At 48.2% G+C, this 23,743-nt stretch overlaps 11 protein-coding genes across 11 annotated transcripts; 5 read left to right on the top strand and 6 right to left on the bottom strand.

Moving 5' to 3' along the window:
* Positions 1–21: 21 nt before the first annotated feature.
* J7337_012906 (putative secondary metabolism biosynthetic enzyme) lies at positions 22–1,053 on the bottom strand (the record flags this gene model as incomplete). The annotated part of the gene is made up of 5 exons (XM_044830404.1): positions 22–212; positions 259–575; positions 630–736; positions 797–961; positions 1,012–1,053. 5 exons carry the CDS (start codon positions 1,051–1,053, stop codon positions 22–24), a joined length of 822 nt encoding a protein of 273 aa, XP_044675320.1.
* An 815-nt stretch (positions 1,054–1,868) lies between these two features.
* J7337_012905 (uncharacterized protein) lies at positions 1,869–2,570 on the bottom strand (the record flags this gene model as incomplete). The annotated part of the gene is made up of 3 exons (XM_044830403.1): positions 1,869–2,234; positions 2,281–2,409; positions 2,466–2,570. 3 exons carry the CDS (start codon positions 2,568–2,570, stop codon positions 1,869–1,871), a joined length of 600 nt encoding a protein of 199 aa, XP_044675319.1.
* A 920-nt stretch (positions 2,571–3,490) lies between these two features.
* On the top strand, positions 3,491–4,148 carry J7337_012904 (uncharacterized protein; the record flags this gene model as incomplete). The annotated part of the gene is made up of 2 exons (XM_044830402.1): positions 3,491–3,754; positions 3,804–4,148. The coding sequence occupies 2 exons, from the start codon at positions 3,491–3,493 to the stop codon at positions 4,146–4,148; spliced, it is 609 nt and encodes a 202-aa protein (XP_044675318.1).
* Positions 4,149–5,208: 1,060 nt separating this feature from the next.
* On the top strand, positions 5,209–6,984 carry J7337_012903 (uncharacterized protein; the record flags this gene model as incomplete). Its single annotated transcript, XM_044830401.1, has 2 exons — positions 5,209–6,587; positions 6,636–6,984. The coding sequence occupies 2 exons, from the start codon at positions 5,209–5,211 to the stop codon at positions 6,982–6,984; spliced, it is 1,728 nt and encodes a 575-aa protein (XP_044675317.1).
* Positions 6,985–7,099: 115 nt separating this feature from the next.
* Positions 7,100–7,978, bottom strand: J7337_012902 (uncharacterized protein; the record flags this gene model as incomplete). Its single annotated transcript, XM_044830400.1, has 2 exons — positions 7,100–7,459; positions 7,877–7,978. 2 exons carry the CDS (start codon positions 7,976–7,978, stop codon positions 7,100–7,102), a joined length of 462 nt encoding a protein of 153 aa, XP_044675316.1.
* A 511-nt stretch (positions 7,979–8,489) lies between these two features.
* J7337_012901 (uncharacterized protein) lies at positions 8,490–9,001 on the bottom strand (the record flags this gene model as incomplete). The annotated part of the gene is made up of 3 exons (XM_044830399.1): positions 8,490–8,597; positions 8,648–8,722; positions 8,771–9,001. The coding sequence occupies 3 exons, from the start codon at positions 8,999–9,001 to the stop codon at positions 8,490–8,492; spliced, it is 414 nt and encodes a 137-aa protein (XP_044675315.1).
* A 3,385-nt stretch (positions 9,002–12,386) lies between these two features.
* J7337_012900 (uncharacterized protein) lies at positions 12,387–13,981 on the bottom strand (the record flags this gene model as incomplete). The annotated part of the gene is made up of 3 exons (XM_044830398.1): positions 12,387–12,979; positions 13,046–13,609; positions 13,669–13,981. The coding sequence occupies 3 exons, from the start codon at positions 13,979–13,981 to the stop codon at positions 12,387–12,389; spliced, it is 1,470 nt and encodes a 489-aa protein (XP_044675314.1).
* A 1,512-nt stretch (positions 13,982–15,493) lies between these two features.
* J7337_012899 (uncharacterized protein) lies at positions 15,494–16,860 on the top strand (the record flags this gene model as incomplete). Its single annotated transcript, XM_044830397.1, has 5 exons — positions 15,494–15,712; positions 15,772–16,088; positions 16,147–16,394; positions 16,454–16,593; positions 16,663–16,860. The coding sequence occupies 5 exons, from the start codon at positions 15,494–15,496 to the stop codon at positions 16,858–16,860; spliced, it is 1,122 nt and encodes a 373-aa protein (XP_044675313.1).
* A 598-nt stretch (positions 16,861–17,458) lies between these two features.
* On the top strand, positions 17,459–17,917 carry J7337_012898 (uncharacterized protein; the record flags this gene model as incomplete). Its single annotated transcript, XM_044830396.1, has 1 exon — positions 17,459–17,917. The coding sequence occupies one exon, from the start codon at positions 17,459–17,461 to the stop codon at positions 17,915–17,917; it is 459 nt and encodes a 152-aa protein (XP_044675312.1).
* Positions 17,918–20,002: 2,085 nt separating this feature from the next.
* Positions 20,003–21,773, top strand: J7337_012897 (uncharacterized protein; the record flags this gene model as incomplete). Its single annotated transcript, XM_044830395.1, has 2 exons — positions 20,003–20,501; positions 20,548–21,773. The coding sequence occupies 2 exons, from the start codon at positions 20,003–20,005 to the stop codon at positions 21,771–21,773; spliced, it is 1,725 nt and encodes a 574-aa protein (XP_044675311.1).
* Positions 21,774–22,084: 311 nt separating this feature from the next.
* Positions 22,085–23,678, bottom strand: J7337_012896 (uncharacterized protein; the record flags this gene model as incomplete). The annotated part of the gene is made up of 2 exons (XM_044830394.1): positions 22,085–22,957; positions 23,007–23,678. The coding sequence occupies 2 exons, from the start codon at positions 23,676–23,678 to the stop codon at positions 22,085–22,087; spliced, it is 1,545 nt and encodes a 514-aa protein (XP_044675310.1).
* Positions 23,679–23,743: the final 65 nt, after the last annotated feature.

Genomic DNA, 23,743 nt, shown 5'->3' with positions numbered 1-23,743 from the left:
ACTTTGAGACATCGCTTGCCATTACAGCCACTGTTTGTTGCCAAACTGAGAAAGATAAGCACCGCCATAGCCACCTTCAATGCTCGCCTTCTCCCACACTGCCCTCATGTCTTTAACAGCATCTTCAGCTGTCGCTGGGCCAGTGAAATGCGGAGCATATTCCTTAAACTTGGCCATCATTCCCCCCATCGCCTCCATCTGCTGTGGAGTTGCTGTCGACTATTAGTATACTGCAAATACCCAGGCACAACAACATACCGTGATTGAATTGGCCAACATCGACCATTCCAGGGCATACACTCATGAACAGAACGCCGTCTTTCTTATACTGGGCGTTAAACTTGGCGACCGCCATGTTCATAGCGGCTTTGCTGATGGAGTACAGCGGGGTAAACTCGTGCTCGAAGTTGTTGGTGAATTCTAGGTCTGCTAGACCTGTGGAGATAGTCACGACTTTCTTTTCTTTGCCTTTGAGGATAAGTGAAATGAAGAGGTTGAACAGGTGGATGTTTGCAACGACGTTGACGTCGAAGAGCATCTTGAGATCATCTTCCAGCTCCTTCGGAGTATTGCCGCTGAAGGAATCAGTACTATTGAACACTGGTCTTTTGTTCTGAGTTGATACTCACAGGGCTCCGAGAGGGTCAAACGTGTCAAATTTCGAGACGTAGGCTGCGTTGGCGATGAGGTAGTCGATACTGCCGCCGGTAATCTTAGCAGTTTCGTTCACGGCTCCCTATACTACCCGTCAGTTTTCTATTGTTACAAAATGGGCCGCCTTATCTCTGCTGCCTACTTTGAGTGCATTATAATCTGTCAAGTCGGCTTGGATGACGTGGATATTGGAGCGTCGGTTTAGCTCTGCATCTTGAGATATCTTCGTGATTGTCGCAGGCTTGTCGCGCACGATACCGACAACGGTGCTGCTATGGTCGCTGGAAAGCTGGCGAGTGAGCTCGTACTGTGGGAAGTTGATTAGTGCTGTCTGTGTAGCTTGGTTAACAAACTCACTCCGAGGCCTCTGGAAATACCAGTGATCACGTAAATCGTCATCGTTGCTGAGAAATTGTGTTGTCTGTTTTTAAGATTGGAGATGTCTATTTTCTTCGTCTTCTATGTTGCCATTCCTTCCTATAGGGATGCTAAACTGCCAATCTTTATAATATTGTTTTCTCTCAACACCCTAAGATCTTTTTGCTATAGAAAGCGGAGTGATTCGTAATCTGAATGGCGTTTTGACATGACAAATGCCAACTCCGCCTGGGAGCCTCACGTTGACTACCCCTCTTTCCATGATAATAAAGTGACGTACTTTCTCTTGTGTGTTGGTGGCTTGATACTTTCACATTCGTAAGCATTCTTTGTCTTATCCATGGCTACACGAGTTTGAGTCGCGTTGCACGAATACGAAAATGCACGCGTCATCATCCAAGCCCATTCTTCCATTCACTTCTGTATCACAGGTACTCGTAGTCTGACGGTCGTACCCTTCTTTGTGTTCCGACGCCCGGGGGCTGACGCTTGGGGCGCCAGAGGCTTCATCTTCCGTCCTGTATTGTCTTTGGATAACTCGTGGAAGAAAATGGAGAACTCCAATCTTCCGCTCACTTTATCAGTCTTAGAATGACTTGGGAAGAAAATATGGAGCGTCAGTTTCGATCATGGGGTTGTGTTCTAGTTGTGATTTTACTTCCTAGATGACTGTATCTACTCCGGACCTATGGCGCGAGACATAAAGATAATTCCTCAATGACGTTATGAACAGTTTACGGCGAGCGTACTCTCTGAACCGCACATTATCCAGCTTTATGGTTTAATAAAATGAGTGTAGATAACTTGAAAACGTTAACCCATTACATCGCCTTACCCTACGCGTTCTTATTTGCCCCTTCACCCTCCTTATAGTCACCATACTCCTTCATAAGCTCGCCCATATCAAACTCCAAAGCCTTACCATTAACAAAAACCGGTTTAACGTCCAGCATAACAAAGAGCACGCGAGCCGGCTTCTCCTTGGACGTATTTCTCCAGAGATGCATAGCACAGCGATTGATAATAACATCTCCTGGGCGAAGAACACGGCTGACCTTTCCGTCTTCACTCAAACATAGCTCAACTTCACCCTCACAGACAGTTCCTATCCCAAGACTCAAAGCGCGATGCATGTTGGACTCACCGCCTGGTGCAAAATCTACCATGCGGACGACACAGCCCTTTGGGATGTGGAGAGAAGGCTGATGGGGGTTAGCTACGTGGAGTCATGGAAGTTCAGAAACATACTCTGTTCGTTCTAGCAAATTCTAAGTCGACATTATTGGTGAGCTCCACTGGATTGGAGTTGCTGCTGTACATGATGCTTTGAGCACCTTCACCGTCTAGCATAACAGCGCGATGGTCGCCATGATCTGTCTTGAGGCATGTTAGTGAGAAATTTTGACATTTATGGTCAGAATAGTAATATTTACCAGCAGGAATGTTGGCTCGCCGTTACTGTCATGGCCAGTGACATAGCGGAACGGGTTTCGAAGCCCTGGGGCCGGAAACTCGATGCATCGATTGGAAGCTGCCATGCTTCTTTCACTACTGCGTAACTAGAAAAGGAGTATGTGGCTGAAGGAGAAGTAGTATCCAAGAGGTATAGATGAGCTAGTTTTAGATCAAAGTAACAGTATGAGAGGTCCGGGGGTCATGGCAAGAGGTCTTGATATAATATGAACTTACGGCGAAACAGCGAGTGTCGATCAAGCCCCGTTGATGATCTCCCAGATTCCCAGATGGCCCGTTCATCTTCTGAAGTGCTGTGATAACCTGGTTACATCAATTGCAGTAGTGAGTCTGTACCATCTACTAAGATCTCACTCAGCGGTACGCAGGAAGTATGAACGGACTTCTCAGCAGTACAATAGGTAACCGCTTACGTGCACAGCATCGCGCTTGAACTCAGCTATCAAAACACAGGCGTTGTAGATGCCGACTGACACTCTTCGTACAGCATCTCGCGTCTCTCTTTCGTTCCATTGTTGCAGCAATCAGCTTACATATAGCGGTGTAGAATTGGCTGTAGTGTGTTACTTCTACGGCCTGATTCTTCGGCAACGGGTATTGAATCTATCCGAGTGCCGATTCCAGAGTTTTGCAGCTGGTGATTTAGTAGGTGGTGAGATCTTGTTAACAATGGCAACGTGGGTATGTCGCCAAACGTCACCCCAATGGCAATGTCGGCAGCATCACGAGATGATGAGTCACTTAGAATAGCTACACAAAGACCACCTGCAAGAGCTGCTTAGAAATCCAATGGCGTGAAACATGATCAGACTACAACTCGGACATCTTTCATCCAGCGCGAGAAGGATAAACCAGTAGTAGTGGCAAGTCTACAGGATACATCTCTTGACAACCCCGTCTTCATCAAGTATTCAAGCACTGAAACCTCCAGAGTTCAATCTCCATCGCCACCTACCTCTCGCACGAAATCCTTGTATGTCGCAGAATGGCAGACAGTAGTTCTTCAGCTGCACCACAGACTCCTGAGTACTATGTTGGGAGCTTTCCTGCCCCGGGCCTACGCCAGATTGTCAGACACATCACCGGCCACCGCGAAGATGGCAAAGCGCGTTTTCTAACCTCCGACCACGGCGAGCATTATCGTTTTATGGGTGAGAACAAAGCTGTGGCTAATATCATCTACTCCACTCGAGAAACACCCGTCAATCTCAATGAAGACGTTGATGTCGTAAAGGCAAAGCAGGAGGAGGTAAGCTTCCCAAGCCTGTTATGAACTTAGTCACTAATGCATCCCATAGCCTCCCTTCCACTACCGTAACGGGTCCATCGTCCGCATGATTGATTTTGGTCCTGGTGTTGAGTCTCCATTCCATCGATCTCTGACTATTGATTACGGCATCGTCATAGAAGGAGTCTTTGAACTGACTCTCGATTCTGGAGAGATGCGTATCATGCGTCAGGGCGATGTCTGTGTCCAAAGAGCTACTGCACATAAGTGGAAGAATATTACTGGGAATGAAACCATGCCAGGACGAATGATGTGGATTTTGCTCGACGCTGAAGAGCTTAGTGTAGGCGGAATCAAGGTGGAGGGGTATCTTGGTACTTTGGAGAAGGAGTATCGGGGTCGGGGCCACTATTGAGATAACATATATCATTTTACTAGATGTGTTATTGCATTTAAGACTTTTGCTGAGAAATTGGTTATATCATTCTAACATGAGTATGAGCAATCTCTTGTTACGACGCATTCGGATAACGCATTCGGATAAAACTGGGGATAGTGAATGAAGACCCTGAAAGAACTAAACTCAAGACCCTGGTTGCCAGTGTTCGAGACAATGATATGCAATCTTTCTAATCGAGGTTATCGGTCTAGCAATTGTGAGGAAACCGCCCAAGCAGTAAGCTCAATTGCAACAAATGACAATGGTCACGACACAGTATAGAGTTGATACGCTTGAGCCCCCAGCGCCATTCCGCATTGAAGTTTAGAGCGGAGAGGTGAAGACGCTACCGTTGGCGCTATTTAATCACGGTAGTGGGCGACTCAGATCCAGACTCTCGGGAAAGCTGTCACTATGCCGCTAGTGACCGAATTTGAGATTACGGTGCGGAAAGGATGTCGAATGAGGAGTAAATCTCGGTAAGTTCCTGATATGCATGCTCAGCACTAGAAAGTGGAGGCAGAATATCCTTGATGAGGTCCAGGGGTAGTGATGCTCGCTGCGGGTTGGCATGGGGAAGCAGATAAGTGACGAGTTCGAAGTTCCCCAAGCTATTGCAATAAGAGTATATACCGAATTGATTGAGGCATTCTAATTCAGAAAGGTACTCTTCGCTAATCACAGTCTGTCACCCCATTCGTGAATCCCTTCTCGATACGTTGTTCCCCTGACATTGACGTCAAATCTCAGGGTCCACATCTAACACCAACCCAGGCACCAAAACACTAAACACCAATAGTTCAACTACCGGACCCAAAAGGCGCAGGCTGAACGTCTCAACATGGAAAACGCCACACTGCACTATCGAAAACCTTTGGCATCACCAATTCCGCAATAGGGGCCCAAACACCAGGAAACATCTATAATACAAATGAGATTCCCATGTGGCTTTTTTGGACTTTTTCTCTGGAGCTTCAACCGTCCAACTCGGTCTGTCATTCATTTGTTGTTGATTTGGTTTACCCCTACGCTCATCATGCGTTCCTTTATCGCCATCGCGGCTCTAGCCATTTCTGGCGCCGTCGCTGGTCCTTGCAAGCCTCGAAACACTGAAACTTCTGCTTCCGTTGCTTCGCAGACTTCATCTGCTGCTATTGAAGCTACGACTCTTCCTGCGCCTCCGGTCGATTCTATCATTACCAACACTTGTACCGGCGGTGGTCTTACGAGCCTCGATCCGTTTGTCACTGATGGCGATGTCACCCTTAACACTGACGAAGGTTACAACCCTGGCGGTGGAAGCTCTGATAGGAGCTGTGCTTCACTCAGTGCCCGGTCTTCTGTAACGCGCAAGCGTCAGACTCTGGGAGAGATTGCGGCGCTAAAGCAGTTGCTTACTGGTCTGAACGTGCGAACTCAGTACACGGTTCAGTTCTTCTACCTCGTCTTCACGCCTCCCCAGGCGACAACTTCATGTGTTCTCGAGGCATTTATCGGTTCTACAAAGTTCTTCACCACTGGCATTTTCTCCAATGGCGCTAGCGTCAGCTACAACCAGGTCTTGGTCTCTACTTCTGCCCCTGCTACACAGGGCTTCTTGAACATCCAGACTACCTGCTCTGGTGGAGGTTCTGCTGTGGTGCTTATTGATTCTATCTTCATTTCTAACCAGGTCACTCCTGAGAACATCAACGACTTTAGACTTGATTTTGGAGGCGGTGATATCCGTGAGCCTGTTAATAGCTCTCCTACTACTCGGGTTGCCCCGACTACTCAGCGTGGACCTGCTACCGAGACATTCCCTGGTACTCGAGGTGGTCCTGCTACACAAACTGCTCCTGCTACCCAATCTGAGCCTGCCACTCAGAGAGGCCCTGCTACCCAGACCTTCCCTGGTACTCAAGACAGCCCTGCTACTGAAGCTCTTCCGACCACACAGAATGGACCTGCTACTCAGAACGGCCCTTCTACCGCCACCAATGTTCCCAACCAAGACCCTAGTACCGCCCTTCAGAACCAGAGCACCGAGTCTGCTAAAGGAAGCGTCATCCCCACCGAGACTGCTATCAACGGAGCTACCACTCAGACAGTCAATCCTGGCTTCCAGACCAGCACCTCCGCAAACGGCGGTGCCTCGACTGATGCCAACTTTGCTTCCACCACGACTCGTCCCGACACCCAACCTGCCACTCCTACCCCTGGTTCCCAAACCGTTACCGCGTTCGACCCCGATACTACCATCGGTCCTCTCAACAACGCCGCGCCTCCTCAGGATAACTGCGTCAGCACCAACCTGATCCCCAACGGTGACTTTGAGTCTGCATCAAGTGGCTGGCAGATCTTCGGAAACGCTGGTATCACCTACAACGGCCAATTCGGCCCCCAAGCCCGCGCCAACAGCGGAAACCTCGCCATGTAAGTCCCCCCACGTCTCTTCTTTATCACTAAACTAACAACTCCCAGGGCTCTCCACTGGCCTCAAAAAGACGGTGTTAAGGCCGGTTTCAAGCGCACCATCACAGGCCTGATGCCCGGCCAGACATACTATCTCGGCTACGGCCACCACACGGGCAACGGCGCCCATCTTCCCTACTACGAGTGTGACATCCTCGTCAAGTTTGACGGTGTCAACTTTGATGACTTTGATCCTTTCTACGACCCTAATGCTTGGTGGCAGTACCGCAACCGCATGAACTTTGTCACGCCTACGCACTCTACTGTTGAGCTGTCGTTTGTTCTTACTTGCAAGAATAACCCTGCTGCTTTTACGCTTCTTATGGATGATGTTTTCCTTTCTGCTTGCCAGAAATAGATGGTGTTTTATATGGTAGGCTTGCTTATAAAGTAGATTTGATAGAGCCTTCATGATCCTTACTACAGGTCCTACAATGTCCAGTGTCTTTAATACTTCATGTATTGAGGATTGCTCATTTCTTCTTTTTCTCCCATTCAACTTCCACGCCAAGGCTTTCGTAGTGTTCTGCCAAAGCAGAAATATCTTCTGTTTCAATCGTAATTGCGACGAGTTTGGCTTTGTGAGCCTGGATCAGTTTCCACCGCGCCTTTCCTTTGCCATGAATCTTTTCAAGATCACGGCTGAGCGTCTCAAGCTTGAAGTGTTTTGGCTCCCCAACGACCCGCATAATTCCCGGCTCTTCAGGTGCAGACATTGTGACAATTGAGGTATAAAGATTTGAATTGATGGGGCTGTAAAGGTATTCGTAGCGGTACAGAGAGAGGTTTATGTATTCTCCAGCCCACCCATTTGGCTCGAGAGCAGTGCGTAGCTGCGTTTGAGAATCATTTGGTTCAGAAGCGAAGAATAGTTGTCAATTCCCAACAGCCTTTGACGCATGAACCAGGGATTATACCTAATTCGTCTCTGAATCTCACACCTTAGCGATAAATGTGCCAGGGGAACCTGTAGGCTGTGACAGCTCGTGATGACTCAGGCTTACCAGTTAAACGAATCTCAGAAACTATCACATTCCAAAATATCAGCATCATACACGCTATTGTGACAGACTGAGTGGGCGTGAACAGTTGGTGGTATTTTATTTGTAGGTCGTTCAATCTAGCTCTCTGGCTACGAACTCAGACCACGTAAACGTCAATTTCAAATCCCCAAGCTTTTCTCTCAAGGCAACCAAATCAACAGTTTGTGATTCGAAAATAAGCGATTTATCAACCGTTTTCCATGTTACTTTGCCCTCGCCGTAAATTTTCTCCAAAGCAGCATCGAGGTCGTCGAGGTTGAAAATCTCAATCTTAGGTAGCAGATATGAATATCCGATGCAAGCGGCCATTTTGGTGGTAGGTTGGTTGTCTCGGTTAAGGTTCTTGATTGGTTTGTTTTCTGTTGGAATGTCTGGTGCGATGTCAGGAGATTGGGTTGCAGAGCGTAGTTTTATTCTTTTGGGCGGTACTTGATGTATTGTGAATGAGTCTCTCTGAGTTTCGGGCTATGAATGTGATAGAGCTTGCGTGATCTGAACATCTGTTCGCTGAGACCTCATCAGCAGGTTTGTTAACCGCCGCTGAATCCGCCGCGCGTCACGTCACAAATTGTCAAAGATGTTATGACGACACTTGTCGCCCGTCAGTGCCTCTCTCTGCAGTGGTAAGATAGTCAAGCATTGGAACACATCAGACTTTGCAGTGCATCACGGGATGATTATTAGTTAGATTCATCGTCAAAGATTAACAGTGGCGCCAATAGAAGCTGTCATTGGCGGCGGGAAATAAACTCTATTATCGTCTATTTATCATACTAGACGTTTGTCGTAAACTATTTTTCCAGTCTCCTTTTTTAAACTTTTACAGGCGGGACTTGGTGTCCTCCTCGCGGCCCTTCAGGTTGGGATGAGGCGCGCGAACAGGTCGAGTAACAGCGTAGAATGCAAAGCCCTGGGATTGGGTAGAGAACTGTCTATGTGTCAACATTTGTGTCTCCGGAAAGGTTAATGAGTACTAACCTTGACCTTGGAGCCAACGTGGAAGAAAGCAAAGTCACCGGGGACAAGGTGATGCGTAATGCCAGTAGCCTCATCCTACAAACCGTTGGTTTCACTTCACAAAGAGCTCGACAGGGAACATACCAAGACATCAATCTGACCACTCAAGACATACTTGCTCTCCTCAAAGTCATAGTGTGCAGGACGAGCAGGACCAGCCTCGATCTTGTAGAAGCCAGAAGTGATGTGAGCGGGGGCATCGGTCTTTGTGCGGATGGTATGGAAGTCAGCGACAGTGGCGTTCTCGCCCTGGGGCAGAGGGATGAATTCGTGGCCGGCGCCCTTGATGACGGTGAGAGGAACGAGTTTAGACATTTTGGCGGTTTATGGGGTATGAAGAGTATAGAGATGTAAGGGGAGATACGGAAAGATAAGGATGGGCTTTTTATACCCTGAGAGGTCAACGTGTAAGACCCTTCGGTAACTGCCCCGATGCTGGTGATGTTTTGTGGGGAACGGATGGACTTCCGGTCTCCACTTCGGCGCGGAGGTGAAGTCAATGTTGACTTGAAGCTGTCATTGTTCTTCCGTTTCTATCAAGATGGGGCCGATGAAGAGCTCATGAACGGATTAAATATCATCTCCGGAATATTTGTACTCCTGTATTACCAGCTGGTTATTCTCTTCATGCTCCCTTATTGACATCCATTGTCAGCCGAATTAACCCTCCGGGTTTTGTGGTTAGCGTAGCCGCCCGGACAAGACTCGGGATGTCTCCTCCACGTGATCGGAAAACTGTCATTACTGCCGAGAGGAGCTGAGCCTATCAATCACATTAAGATAAGTATATCTTACAGATAGACCCCTAGAATCTTAGGTTTCCTTGCTCTCAAAGCCTCGGCTTCTTTATATGTATCGTCAACCGGGCCAGAAGATTGTGAGCGCACTGATGTTGCCGCTGTGTTCTATCACTGGGTGCAGCCTGCGACGGTCGGCATGCCTTTATTGCCATTCAACAACGGTCTACTATCAATAGCATCATCGCTAAACGACTTCCTTCCAGCTTTAGAGTCAATCAGTCATTTCCACCGCAGTTGTTCGCATCGGGTAGGCTGTCGATCAGGTAGACCGAGCAAGAAATGTGCATGTTGATGTTTTGGCGTTCGAGTCAGCCTCGTAACTTGGCATTTATAACCGATTCCGAAATGACTCTGTGTAATTGGGCGCTCTTGACAGCCTTGCGTTGAATGGCGAAAATCTCCCTTTGCTATTGGGTTGGCTGGCAGACTGGAGGCTCAGCTGGAGCGCCACCAAAATCCGTATCTGGAGATGCCAACTTGTGGCTGACTTTTGAGATGCTCCCTTCTTTTTGCCCTTTTTGATTCATATCTTCCTGTTATTTTATGCTTCTTCTGCTCTTTCGTAAGTCCGATGTGCAGCCTGAATACAATCTGATGGGCGCCATGAAGAAGCTCTTTGGCTGGAGAAAGACAGCTCTTTACCTCACCATTCTCGCGACAATCCTCACAATCTTCCTAGTCACAGTGCTCATCATATCCCTCCATTTAGTCAGCGACGGCGGGGCATCTATCTTTGGCGAAACGGCCATCCTGAGCGGTTCATGCGATAAAATCTCCCGTGCAAATCTCTGGATCCATCTTGCCATCAACGTCATCGGAACAGGCGTCCTCGGCTCCTCCAATTTCTTCATGCAAGTCCTCGTTGCTCCAACACGACAAGATGTTGATCGTGCCCATGCTGCAAAGCGCTGGGTAGAAATTGGTGTGCACTCCATTCACAACTTTCGCTTCATTTCAAAGCGTCGGATTTTCCTTTGGGCGCTTTTCTGACTTACAAGTATCCCTGTACACTTGGTTTTCAACGGTTCTGTGCTGGAGTCAAAGGCTGCGAATGGATTTTTGGCCATCATGGTCTCGGAGGATTTTCTGGGTGGTGCAAGATATACTCTTCCGTCTGTGACGACTACGTCCAACTAACATATCTTGTGAACGGCGAGAGCACCCCCAACAGAACTATCAAGAGTATCAAGAATTCTCTAAATGAAGAGTCCTGGGAACGCTTAGAATTTCAAGACTGTATGCGACGCTATAATGATCTTGAAGTACTCATGCTGAATCACCGGCATGTCGTTATGGTCATGAGCAATCAGAACAACACGCCCAGCTCTCAGTGGACGCGAGAAAATGTCGTCAAAGTAAATAATGGCTGGGATGATTTCAATGCAACAAATTCCCTCTGGTTCGCTGGCCGGTACAATCGTTTGAGAGACTCGCGCGGGCTTATAACAAATTCTACGCATAATAACACGGTACCTGGCTACTACATGCAACTCGATCCAGACACCGGAATCATCCACATGAGCGAAACAGAGTACAAGCCCGCGTTTCAAACGATGAAATTGGACTACTGCCTCTCCGAAAGATTTGATGCTCCCTGTCGATTGAGCATTGCAAATCCTCTTCTTCTTATTGTCTGCATCATGTGCATCACTAAGTGCTTGTTATGCGCTTATACCCTGAAAGTCAGGTCCTGGAGCACTGAAGATCCCCTCATGACTGTCGGGGATGCAATTTCTTCTTTCATTGCCAAGCCGGATACTTGCACACAGGGGATGTGCACGCTCGATGCTGAGGACCTACATATGAAACTTGATCCAGACAGAGCACTGGGCACTTCAAGAGTGTGGAAAAAGAAACAGGCGGTAGCTGGGAATGCAGTGAATCCGGGTGTTTGGATCCTTTCTTACATGCTTATCGGAAGTCTGTTGGTTCTTAGTGGACTCCTCCTTGCACCGGCACTGCAGACTCAATCTTTGTAAGTTATCACTCAACTCTCACGTCAAAAGCTAAAACGTCGATGTGTAGGCGAGAGTCTCGATTCGCACATCATCAGAAAAATGCCGACGTCAACGATTCTGGACTGCAGTCAGCATCACTGCTTAGCCTTACTATGATATCGAATACACCGCAAGTACTATTGTCTCTATGCTATATGACGTTAAATGGGTTGATAACTCGAATGCTTGCCGAGTTGGAATGGGCTAGCTATGGCACTGACTACAAGTCTTTGAGAGTGACGAACCCGAGGGGTAGCCAACGATCGACATATCGTCTGCAACTCCCTTATCGCTGGTCTATTCCACTTCTTGCGATTAGCAGTATACTGCATTGGGTTTATTCCAATTGCTTTTACTTGAGTAATTACGAATGTCAGTGACTTCATGCTATCCAGAAAATTGACGATATGCTGTTGGAACAGTCTACTGACATTTATCTGAAGTTTATGACCCCATGATACCTTATGGGATTGCGGAAATTGATCGCGGCCTCCAATTCTCATCCGTGGCTATTTTGATCGGTTTCTCGATATCACTGATAGTTGCCCTGAGTCCGATGATCCTGGCAAAGCACCGTTTACCAGGCCAGATGGTTCTAGGAGGAAGCAACTCCAAGGTCATTTCGGCTGCTTGCCACTGCATCCCCCTCAGTTCGAGCCAAGCAGTTGGAAAAGGCGGCATGGGAACTGCTCCTCTATTGGAGATATCGGAAAGCGTAGGCGGCCCATTGGATCTAATGGCGACAATGAAATTAAGATGGGGAGAGGTACCGACGACAAATACAGATGGTGAAATTGGTCATCTCGCGTTTGGAGTTGAGGACCAGGCAGTCACAGAACCGATCGAGGGGAAACACTACAGCGGAAGAGGTTCTCATTCTTGATTTATTCCCTCAAGCAATTCTTAGATATTAAGCCTGGTATGTGTAGCAACAGGCTTCGCCCGCATCATCAACGGCGTCTTGATCCACAGCGCAAAAGACTTCTGATCCGCCCAATTCCGACTCTCCTCGCACAACTCAAGATCAAACTTAAACAACAAGGTCGCCAAAATGAGCCTCATCTCATGCATAGCCATGTTCTGTCCAAGACAATTTCGAGGTCCAAATCCGAAGGGTTGGTGAGCCTCCCACATATCTCCAGCATACTTTGAGTCTGTCTTGAGCCATCTCTCAGGCACGAAACTTTCGGCGTCCTTGAAGTTAGACTCAGAGTGGTAGGTGGAGTAATGGTGGACTGATACGCGTGTCTCTGGTGGGATGTACTTGCCCAGAATTTGCTGGCCGCCTGGTTGGACTACTCGTGGACTTCCGATGGGAACTGGGGGGTAGACGCGGAGAGCTTCCTTGAGACAGGCGTTCATATATTTGAGTTCAGCGAGGCGTTCGAAAGTAAGGTCGTCGGTACTCGTGAACTTGCCGCGAATCTCTTCAAGTAGCGTCTTCATCTTTTCGGGATAGGTAAGCAGGTTATAAAGGCAACCACTCAGCAGTGTAGCTACAAGATCCAATCATGTCAGTCATCGTCATGTACATCCGCCAGAGGTTTACTTCTAATACATACCCGTTGTCTCAGATCCGGCAAGCATGAAAAGTTCCGCATTAGAGTGCATCTCCTCAAGTGTAAGACCCTTGCCCTCCTTTGCCGACATGACCAAGTTCCAAACATCAGGCTGATCAGAACCATTCTCCAATCGATGATTGACACGATCTTCTGAGTGTTTGCAATGCGTGACGCGCTGTTGTGTAACAGACTTTGGTTCAAAACGAGTGAATATCGCGTTGAGAATCGGGTAGTAGTTGATCATAGACGCAATCGGCAACATCTTGAGTGACTCAAAGATAGATCTCACCCAAGGGCTGTATTCGTTCTGTGCTAGGAGGTTAAGAGGGTGTCCGAAGCAGAGCTCTGCCATTACGTCAAAGGTTGTGAAGTTGAGTAGTTGCGTCATCTCGACTGGTTTGGCACCATCATTTCCAACTTCTGAGATCTTATACATGAGAAGGTCTGAGTACTTCTTGAAGAGAGGCTCTTGTTGCTTCAGAGCGCGCTCTGAGAAGGCCGGTGAAAACAGCCGTCGTACGCGAGTATGGCTCTCAGTATCAGTCGTAAGCATACTAGGAACGCCTAACAAGAATCACCGTATAAGCATAGATCCCATCATGTAAGCTTACATTAATTCTGACCGTTGACAGGCTGCACAGAAAACTCCTGCGCCTTCTCCGTAACTTTAGGTCCATGGATATCATTCCAAGCCTCACCAGCCGTATAGCTCACATCCGTCGGCCCAAAGCGCACAACCGGTCCATACCGATCGTGCAGGCCCTTCATCCATTTGACATCCTCGCCCTTGAGCGAAGCCAACCAGTAGGGGATGCGTGTGATCCCGCAGATCTTTGGGCCGGGGATGTTCGCTAGCGGATGCAGCGTGACATAATAAATTGCATTGCCGACAAGATACAAGCCCAGAATGGCTATAAATACGAGAATAGGTCCCATTGTGAACGCGACAATGGGTATTTGTAGCGAGGGAAGGGAAAAAAAGCAAATGGCGAGGAGAGAAGTGATTGAAGAGGGAAATCTTGGGCGAGGGCGGTGACTGGCGGCTACAGCGTCGTCGGAAAACTGACGGGTAACCAACATGATTGAGGAAGACCTAGGGTCGTTTCTGCATCATCCCTGGTCGTAAAAACGCTCCTTTGCGGCGTTGCGCCGTAGGTGGACACTCAAGCCAGGGCCTGCGCAAATGAAACACGAAGAATTTTTCAGCAAAATACCATGCATTAGAAACTGCAGTATTTTGCCCTGCAGAACTGCAGCCATTCTGTGCCATTTGCTTTGGCATTGGTCTAGTCTACATGAATGAACTCGTCTCTCCCACCTCGGACATTTTACAGAAGGGCTGAGGCGGTAACTGAGGTAATAGCTCACAAATGTTTATTCGCTTACGAGTCTCGTCCCTGGATTCTCATATCATGTTCTTCCTTGGCTCTTGCAGTAGCTTGAACTCTAGTTCCAATTTACGGTGTTGTTATTGGATATGAAGTCGTAGCGCAACGGTCAGGATCAGGGGAACAGTTTCCCCGGAGCAGGGGACCAACACGGTCTCCAGTTGTCGTCTCTTCCCTCCACCACCAGAAGTGGACGACGACGTGTTGTTCAGATCAGGCATTTCTTGCCTGAGTAACCTGACTCAGTGAGCCGTCTTCCCGTTCATAAAAAGAAAAGAAACACGGAAAATGACAAGTAATATGTTTGTCTCACAGTTTGACTGACGGATAATGAATTGCGTGACATGGATGCCAACATACTGAAGACTTATGACTCGCATTCTCGTATAATTTTAGGACAAAGAGCAACGGCATTGTTACCCGGTTTCTTCAAGGTAGTATTTTAATACCAAGAACTTTGCTTCTTCCCCCTCCCATCACATAAATCACTCCAATCAGAACCCCGCACACGCGAAACAAAAGCGACATGAGTGTCTTGGCCCTACCAGACCCCTAACAGCTGAAAACAGATCAAGACTAGCGTGGTCTCAGGGGGCAAGAAAACACCGAACCTTGATATATGGTGTCGAAATAAACTTAGTAAATAGTGTACTAAATTTAGGCTGAATTTACCTAAGTATTTTTATCATTTAGGGTCAAGGTCCTGAGTTTTCTTTCCTCCCCTAGCGAGGTAAAACGTCCCGTGTGCATGATCCAGGAGCAACCTAGACATGGGGGGAGCAAGAAATCTTATAGGGTGTCAAAAATAAACTGGCCCAACGACCCGGTAATTCAGGCCAGGTTTGTCCAAGTCTTTTGTGTCGCTTAGATTAGATACCCTGAGTTTTCTCGCGGTTTACGACCAACAACCATGGAGGAATCGAGACCTTGCGTGGCAACAAGCTGCGGCCAGGGTTAGGCCAGATCCATCATGCACGGCAATAAAGAGATCCCGCCCCTTTCAAATAAACGGCGCGGGCTAGATTCAATTCTCGCATCTCGTAATTTGACGACTTCAAAGATGGCGGCTTCCATGACAGGAGAGCAAATCCAAGCTCTCGCTGACGCCCTCGAACCTCTAACACCGAAGAATCTTGGACCTGCTGTTCAAGGCTTCGCAATTGCCTTCGGGGTTATAAGCGTTGTCGTCGTTTGTCTCAGGATCTATGTGCGCGCGGGTTTATCTGGTGTATCGCCACGACTTCTTGGGTTTGAAGATTACCTCGCTGTTCTCGCGACAGTGAGTCACCCTCTTCTTTAATAACAATGACGAATTTAGATTGACTAACTTGAGCAAAGATACTTCTAATACCGGCCGTCGTCTTCGCTATCCTTGCAACGCGCTATGGAGTCGGTTCTCGCGATGCGAATATTCCGAACCAGATGTACCTTATCCGCGCCGTGGAGTACCAAACCTACTGGGAGCTTTTATATTTTACTTCATCGACTATTATTAAGTGCGCCATCGGTTTTACGTGTATGCGCCTCGATCGTCGGAAGCGAGTTGTCTTTCCTATATGCGTCAACATGTCGATCATGGTCATCGTGACCGTTCTAGCGTTGGCGTTCGTGTTTGCCAATTGCAAGCCTTTCAATGCGACATGGAATCCAGCATTGTGAGTACAATTTCTTGGACAAGCGCCAGTATACGCCGCCACTAACACATTATGCTAGAGGAACATGTCAGAAGGTCATCAGCTTGCAGACCGTAAGCTACATCGTTTCGGCAATCCAGATGGCCACCGACTGGGCATGCGCAATCATTCCGTTCTTCATTGTAGCAGGACTACAGATGTCTCGACGAAGAAAGATATCCGTCATCGCTATTCTCGGTCTCGGTGTCTCGGCCAGTATTGCGACCTGTATTCGAATGCCGTACCTAAAATACTACGACACAGTGAAATATCCAAATGAGATCGCCTGTATGTTTGACCACGTTACCTTCCTAGTCTATACATCTTCTAACCATGTTATTATCTAGATCACCTCGGCGTCGTCAGTATCACCTCCAACGTCGAATGCTGTCTCGGCATCATCGCATGTTCTCTACCCCCGCTGCGAAAACTGTTCAACTTCTACTACGGCTCTTCCAACGAGGCCAACTATCAGTACACAGGTGATGTGAGTTTCCCAAATCTACTATCTGACCCCTCTATATTGAGGTATGCATGCAGCTGCTAATTATCCCAGAGCGAGAACATCCTTCAGAATTCTGGTCAGGGCATCAGACTAGATTCAATCAATGGTCGAAAAGGAACATTTCACGCCTCTGCCCAACGTGTTCCGTCGCGCGCTCGGGAACAGGAGACAGACGATGATAACTCGAGCAGTAAGGGAATCATACGGAAAACGGAGGTTAGAGTCAGCTCGTCGAGGTTTAACTCGTAGCCTGGAATTATCTTGCGCAATGATTCATATAATGTCTGAAATGGATACCTATCCCTCGGGGAGCATAAAACTATCAGACCTAAAGATATAGCGTTGGACTAAACTCGTAAAAGTTATCCTAAACTTAGACTACGTGACCTACGTCTTTCTGTTACTTAGGATTAAGATAGTGAGTTTTCATTCGTCCCCTAGTCGTCACACTGGACTTGAAAGGATAGGCTAAGTTATGATCTTAACTCAACCCCTCTTTAATTTCATGAACTTTTGTTAGCACAGTATCCTTGTCTAACACTCCCTCCAGCCCCTCCAAATCTTGTTCAGCGATCTCCCCTCAATTCCTGCAATTCCCAAGCTGTTTAATTATTGCATCACACTGACTATTCCTATTGCTCCTTAGAGTACCAATCAAACTTGTTTATACAACGAAGGGAAGCCAATGGCTGCCATTTTTGGTGATGCTGACGCGGGGTTGAGGATAAGCTTACTGCGCTGACACTGCTGACATCTTTCTCAACGACTATAAGAACCTCAAAAGACCAGTCACTGCAATGATGCTAATTCTATAAATATTCGTCGCGTTATCGTAACATCCTCAAAAATGGCAATCACTGATAAAATCCACCCGATCTACAGCCTCTGGTTCCTCTGGGTCGACCCCATCCTGACTCTCATCGGGATGTACGTCAACTTTATCGACCACGATCTCGCCATGCAGGCTTTTTTCACAAATTACCCACCAACCGACCATTTCCGCTGTTTCATCTACCAGATCGGCGGCATGGGCACGTCATACCTAATCATCCTCGTCGTGCTCCTGCGCTACACGCACGACATCTTCATCTGGAAGACAGTGCAGGCAGCCATCTTACCAGCGGACTTTACCATGCTCACAGCTATATTCATCGGCATGCGCATCTCGGGAAATTTGTCGCTCGCAGATTGGCGCTGGGAGGACTGGTTCAGTATTGTGGTCACGGGTATCTGTACAGTTCTCAGGATCGCGTTTGTCATGGGCGTTGGGGTCAAGGATGCGAGGGGGAGAGCCAAGAGGGCTTAGTTCAGCCAAGAAAAGGGCACGGCACAGCCGGTAGGGCTGAGGGAGATGAGATTTTGGTGGCGGACGGGATGATGAGGATGGCTAAATTCGTGTTCGTGGGTTGGGGTTAGCAAGCGGGAGTTTTGAGGCTCTGCTTGCGCCGCAGACTCACGATGACCTCAAGATGCCAGTTCCTGGATCGGAAGAGTTTTCCAGTGTCGTGCAGGACCCCGCTATTGACTGATTTTTTTCTACGGATATCTGCTACCGTTTCGTTCTTCCGCCGAGGAACAGGAATTCAATGCTGTTTGTTTTTCCTGGTTTAATTACAAGTGGAGACTCGTTGATTCCCAAAGCGGTATAAATCCCAACTCTTCGCTGCCCAAGCAGGTATTTCACGCGGATCCGCAAAGAGCTCATGACTCGATTTTCTCTCATACATACAAAAAAGTGATCACCACTTTGAGTTCCTGTAAAAACGTCTGCCTGATAATCCCTGCGATTCCAAAAAATGGGGAGTCTACTGTGATTGGGGTTGAATTCTTCTGTGGAGGAATTCGGCCCTTTACCCAGAATCGCGGGGGTCATAGCGCCCCCGTGATATCCTCGTTCTACCCAGAATCGCGTTGTCTACCACGCGAACAAGTTGTATCCAGGCCCGTTTCTTTCCGTCGTGTTGGAGATGGTGGGTTTTTTTTGGAGTCATCTGCTTGAGGCAACGGGCCGACACTCGAAACGAGCAGAGGCGGTTATCCAAGGTTCTTACCCTGGATATTGGAGACAGAGCGTGGTGAGAATGAATGTACATCTCCGCATGCATGCATGTATGTACGTTCGCCATGGGGAAGTGTTAAGGTTGATTTGTGGGTTTGTGGTGCAATTGGACTGGGCAAGTTGGGCGCGGTATTTTTATGCGACTGCTGTTGCGTTGCAACGATGCCGATTCTCCGGTAGCAAATCATAACATCTCATGATAAGAGGTCTAGATCGATGAAATAAAAGTTTAACTGACGTTAGTTATGTTACCTTGCGATGATTCGTAAGCTGTCAATTGAAGCCAAAACATGAGATCCGTTATTTAGGCTTAGGGTAGGTTTCTCACAGTGAGGCATCCTCATGTTACTACTGATTGACAGCCAAGAGATGCGGCTGAATCATGGCGAGATCGTAAACGCTCTAGTGCTCGCTTCAGCGGCCGCTTTCATTCAAGCAGTCTAGTTAGTCTACCACGAGATCCCATCTTGGCATGGGAATAGCAATGCCTTTGACTTGGCATCGCCTTATGCCTTATATTTCCATATCTATGCATTTCGTAACACTTTGGCAGAAAGGTCATGGTCATGCCACGCTAGGAGTATTTGTTCTAGCCTCTTCACGCTACCCTGCTGTTGACACTGGACAGTTGGTTAGTCCTCCATGACGGAACGGCTGGTGGAGAGAAACAGGGCGACCGTCAACCGCTCCCGTGACGTAAAAGGCTTGCCGTAGAACATTTCTAGAAAAGGAACATCATTCATCCGCGGTTAGTCTCATGTCGATCCCTCCCGGGAGTTGCACCAGTCAACATGCCAATGTGACCGCCCACGCGACTCATTGGCCTACCCACCGGACCGACACATTGCAATGCGACCCTTATAAGGCATCTCGGCAATGATGGATGGTTCGATGAGCCTGTAGCAGAAGAGGATCGTCCGAGTAAGCATCATGTCACTGGTGATAATCGCGCGGTGAGCCCGTCCTAAATGTTTCCCCGATCCTACGTCGCCTGCGTTATCGATACAGACGCGTTAGTTACGGGTGAACTGGATCCACCTCATTATAATCGATCGGCTCAGACGGCATCTTCTGATGGAGAACCAGCGGCGAATTGTTCGGTGCTACCGTACGCTCCGCATATTCCCCATAACTTTGTGCCGTTGCATTTTGCGGTGCCCCATGGCGAAACAGACTACGAGCATAAAGTCTCTCCAGACTTGCGGAATTGTGGGTTGCATATAAAAACCTGGGGTTTGCCGCGACAAGTGATTCTTCCAACCAGCCTACCAACAGGTGTCACTGACAACCTATCCTCTTCAATACTCATTATACAATTATTATCTCTTCGCCATGGGCAAGAGTCGACAGAACTCGACCACCACGGTCGATCGTGAGAAGGATGAGATTCAGAAAGCCATGGGTCACGAAAAAGCAGAGTTCGAAGCCCTCGAAGTAGCCCGTCATGGCGGTCGTGAGATCGACGATCTCATCGATGACATGGAGCGCCAGCTCGATGAGTCCGGCGGTCTGAAGAAGGGCTTCTTCCAGGTCCAGTTCGCAAACCCCAAGCACTTCACCTGGCTCCTGGTAGCCTTCGCATCCATGGGCGGTCTGCTCTCCGGTCTTGACCAGTCTCTCATCAGCGGCGCGAACTTGTTCCTGCCTGATGATCTTGGTCTGACTGAACATGAAAACAGTCTTGTCAACTCTGGTATGCCGCTTGGTGCTGTTGGTGGTGCGCTGCTGTTGTCGCCTGCGAACGAGTACTTTGGTCGAAAGGGCGCTATCATCATCTCTATTATTCTTTACACTATTGGTGCCGCTTTAGAAGCTGGTTCAATCAACTTTGGTAAGTCGTCTGCCTCCGGTCCATCATCATCGTGCTGACTGTTTAGGTATGATTGTCTCATCGCGTGTCATTCTCGGTCTCGGAGTGGGTCTCGAAGGCGGTACGGTCCCCGTTTACGTCGCAGAGACGGTCGAGCGCCGAATCCGTGGCAACCTCGTCTCTCTGTACCAATTCAACATTGCCCTGGGTGAAGTTCTTGGTTATGCAGTGGGCGCGGTGTTTCTCAACGTCCCCGGCAACTGGCGCTACATTCTCGGTTCATCACTCCTCTTCTCGACCATCATGTTCTTCGGCATGCTATTCCTCCCCGAGTCTCCTCGTTTCCTCATCCACCAGAAGCGCCATCTCGATGCCTACAAGGTCTGGAAGCGCATTCGTGGTATTGAGGACCGCGAGTCTCGTGAGGAGTTCTACGTCATGAGTGCCTCTGTCGTTTCGGAAGAGAATGCTGTCGCTGAGGGTGCCAAGAACCATCGCTTTCCTTGGATGGACTTCTTTACTGAGCCCCGTGCTCGTCGCGCTCTTGTCTACGCCAACATCATGATTCTACTTGGTCAACTTACTGGTGTCAACGCTATCATGTACTACATGTCCGTTCTCATGAACCAGATTGGCTTCGACAAGAAGGAATCCAACTACATGTCCCTTGTCGGTGGTGGATCCCTTCTCCTTGGTACTATTCCCGCCATCTTCCTCATGGAGAGATTCGGTCGACGCTTCTGGGCTATCACCATGTTGCCTGGATTCTTTATTGGACTGGTCTTGATTGGTGTCAGTTATCAGTTCGACGTCGAGACCCAGCTACAGACTGTCGAGGGTCTTTACCTCTCCGGTCTCATCATTTACATGAGCTTTTTCGGTTCCTACGCTTGTCTGACCTGGGTTGTTCCCTCCGAGGTCTACCCTACCTACCTTCGAAGTTACGGAATGACTACATCTGATGCTCTTCTCTTCCTCGCCTCTTTCGTCGTCACCTACAACTTCACTGCTATGCAGAATGCCATGGGCAAGACTGGTCTTGCTCTGGGCTTCTACGGTGGTATCGCGTTCATTGGTGAGATATACCAGATCTTCTTCATGCCTGAGACCAAGAACAAGACTCTGGAAGAGATCGATGTTGTCTTCTCTCGACCTACTATGGATATTGTTAGGGAGAATTGGGCTGGTGTTAAGGAGACTACCCATCTACTTCTCACTGGACATTGGCACAAGGTCTTTGTTGAGCAGGCCATGACTGATCCCAAGGATCAGGTCCAGGTCTCTCATGCTTAGATGATCATTATGATATTGGTGATGGATGGGTTGAATATTTAACGTTGATGATACCAAGAGTAAATAGTTACTATTAATGACAAAACTCAATGCTTAACATCTTATTGTGTCTAGGTGAAAAGTCTTCAGCCAGGAGATGTTTGACGGTTTGGCATCATGCCGCGCAATCGAATTGTCTTGATTATTCTAAACTTTTACAACGTATTATAACTTAATGAAATCATCCTGGCTCTGAATTATATAAGATGATAGAGATCACCCTTTCCGCCTGCGTCCGAGTATCCCTCCTGATTCCATTACCGCCGCAGAAATTAATTTAGCTTTCCGCTTTCCTCCCCCTCATCCCTGTAGACACCACGATTCTGTAATTGCGCCCGGAACAGACTCCTTGGTTCAACTCGCTGCCCCGTCTCCAGAAAGGTAGCATTTCCCTTTGGCTCATTGCCGTTTTCACCGCACCCAATGCACCAATTGATGCCAGTAGGCGGAGACTCAAACTCACAATATCCATCTATGTTCCAGCCAACACCACCATTGATGGACCAACCTTGCCCTGAACCTTTGATATTGCGGTTCACGAAGTACGTCGCTACTGATGTATCCTCTACCAACAGACCCTGAGCCCACCTCTGATGGGGGTATATAGTCTGGGAATTAGACTGGGTTTTGTGACGAAGTACAGCATTGGGGCCAGGTGTCAATGATCCTGTGGCGACAGAAAAGCATCGTGCAGAAGAAATGCCAACTTGTTCACAATCTTGAACGAGAACCTGTGAACCTTGGATCAGGATGTCAAAGGGGAGAGCACTCCCTGAGATATCCTTATCTCGGTTCATGGTAGTGTTTTGGATGGTGATGCGAGAGGCGTCTTGGTCGATCTGGAAGAACTTGTTGAAGCCCTTGAGAGTGAGACCACTAGCCCAGCTATCAACTGTCCAAGATGGGAAGTGGACGGCAGCAGAGTTGCAAGTCTTATCAATGAGAGAAGCCCCAGAGCAAGTTTCAGGTACCTCAATAGAAAGGTCCCGAATGCCCATCTCGCTGTTGGTTTCAGGAGGGGTATAGACAATAAGCTCTGGTTGTAGATAGTCCAGATCAATATTGTCTGTCAAGGGTATCTTGAGGATAATGTTATTTCCATCGACACCGCTGATCTGATTTGGCGTCATAAATCTTTTATTCTCCTATGGAGGATCAGCAAATACACAGTTACGAGGAGGGACCACTACATACCGGTATCCATGTTTGGGATGCATCGTTTCGGACCAGGTTATGCATGCCGTTGGCTGCGATCCAAGACGCTGTGGCTATCCTAGCGACATAGACTAGTTGGTCCACCGCAAAACCACTGCTGTCAACGACCTCAACTGAAGACGAGCCGATGGGAACGTAGTCGTTGGTGATATTTGACCTGAACCCATACTTGGGCTTGACAGTATTGCTAGAGCCAAGCGTGAAAACAGGCACAGACGGTTTCTCGCTCAGTGACAAGACGGTCTTACCACCAGCAGACCCGGTGACGACAACGTTGCTAGAGAGATTGAGGCCCGCAGTCATAGACCATTTACCAGCAGGCAACATGACAGAGCCGCCACCCGAAGAAGAAATGCTATCAATAGCAGCCTGTATCGCAGGTCTCACATCAACGCTATTATTAAAAGACACAGTGATGTTGGGGGCGGTGATGTATGGCAGTATGATAGCAGAGTTATGATACCCAGCAAAGCTAAAGTCGGGGATCACGTCCCCACGAGAACTCATGACTTTTGTCCAATCAAAAGCATGATGCTTTTTCTTAGCCAGCGTGAAGTAAGTAGCGCACGTGACGGTGACAGTGACAATGATGAAAATGGCAACGACGGAGATAATGGTCCAGCGGGAGAAACACTGTCGAGGAAGAGGCATTGGGGAAATTCCAAAAAGGGTAATAATTCAGGTGGGGGAGTAGCTGCTGCTTATGTCGGAGCGAG

The sequence above is a fragment of the Fusarium musae genome, chromosome 10, assembly GCF_019915245.1.
Source record: "Fusarium musae strain F31 chromosome 10, whole genome shotgun sequence".
Taxonomy (NCBI): domain Eukaryota; kingdom Fungi; phylum Ascomycota; class Sordariomycetes; order Hypocreales; family Nectriaceae; genus Fusarium; species Fusarium musae.
This window is presented reverse-complemented; position numbering and strand designations above follow the sequence as displayed.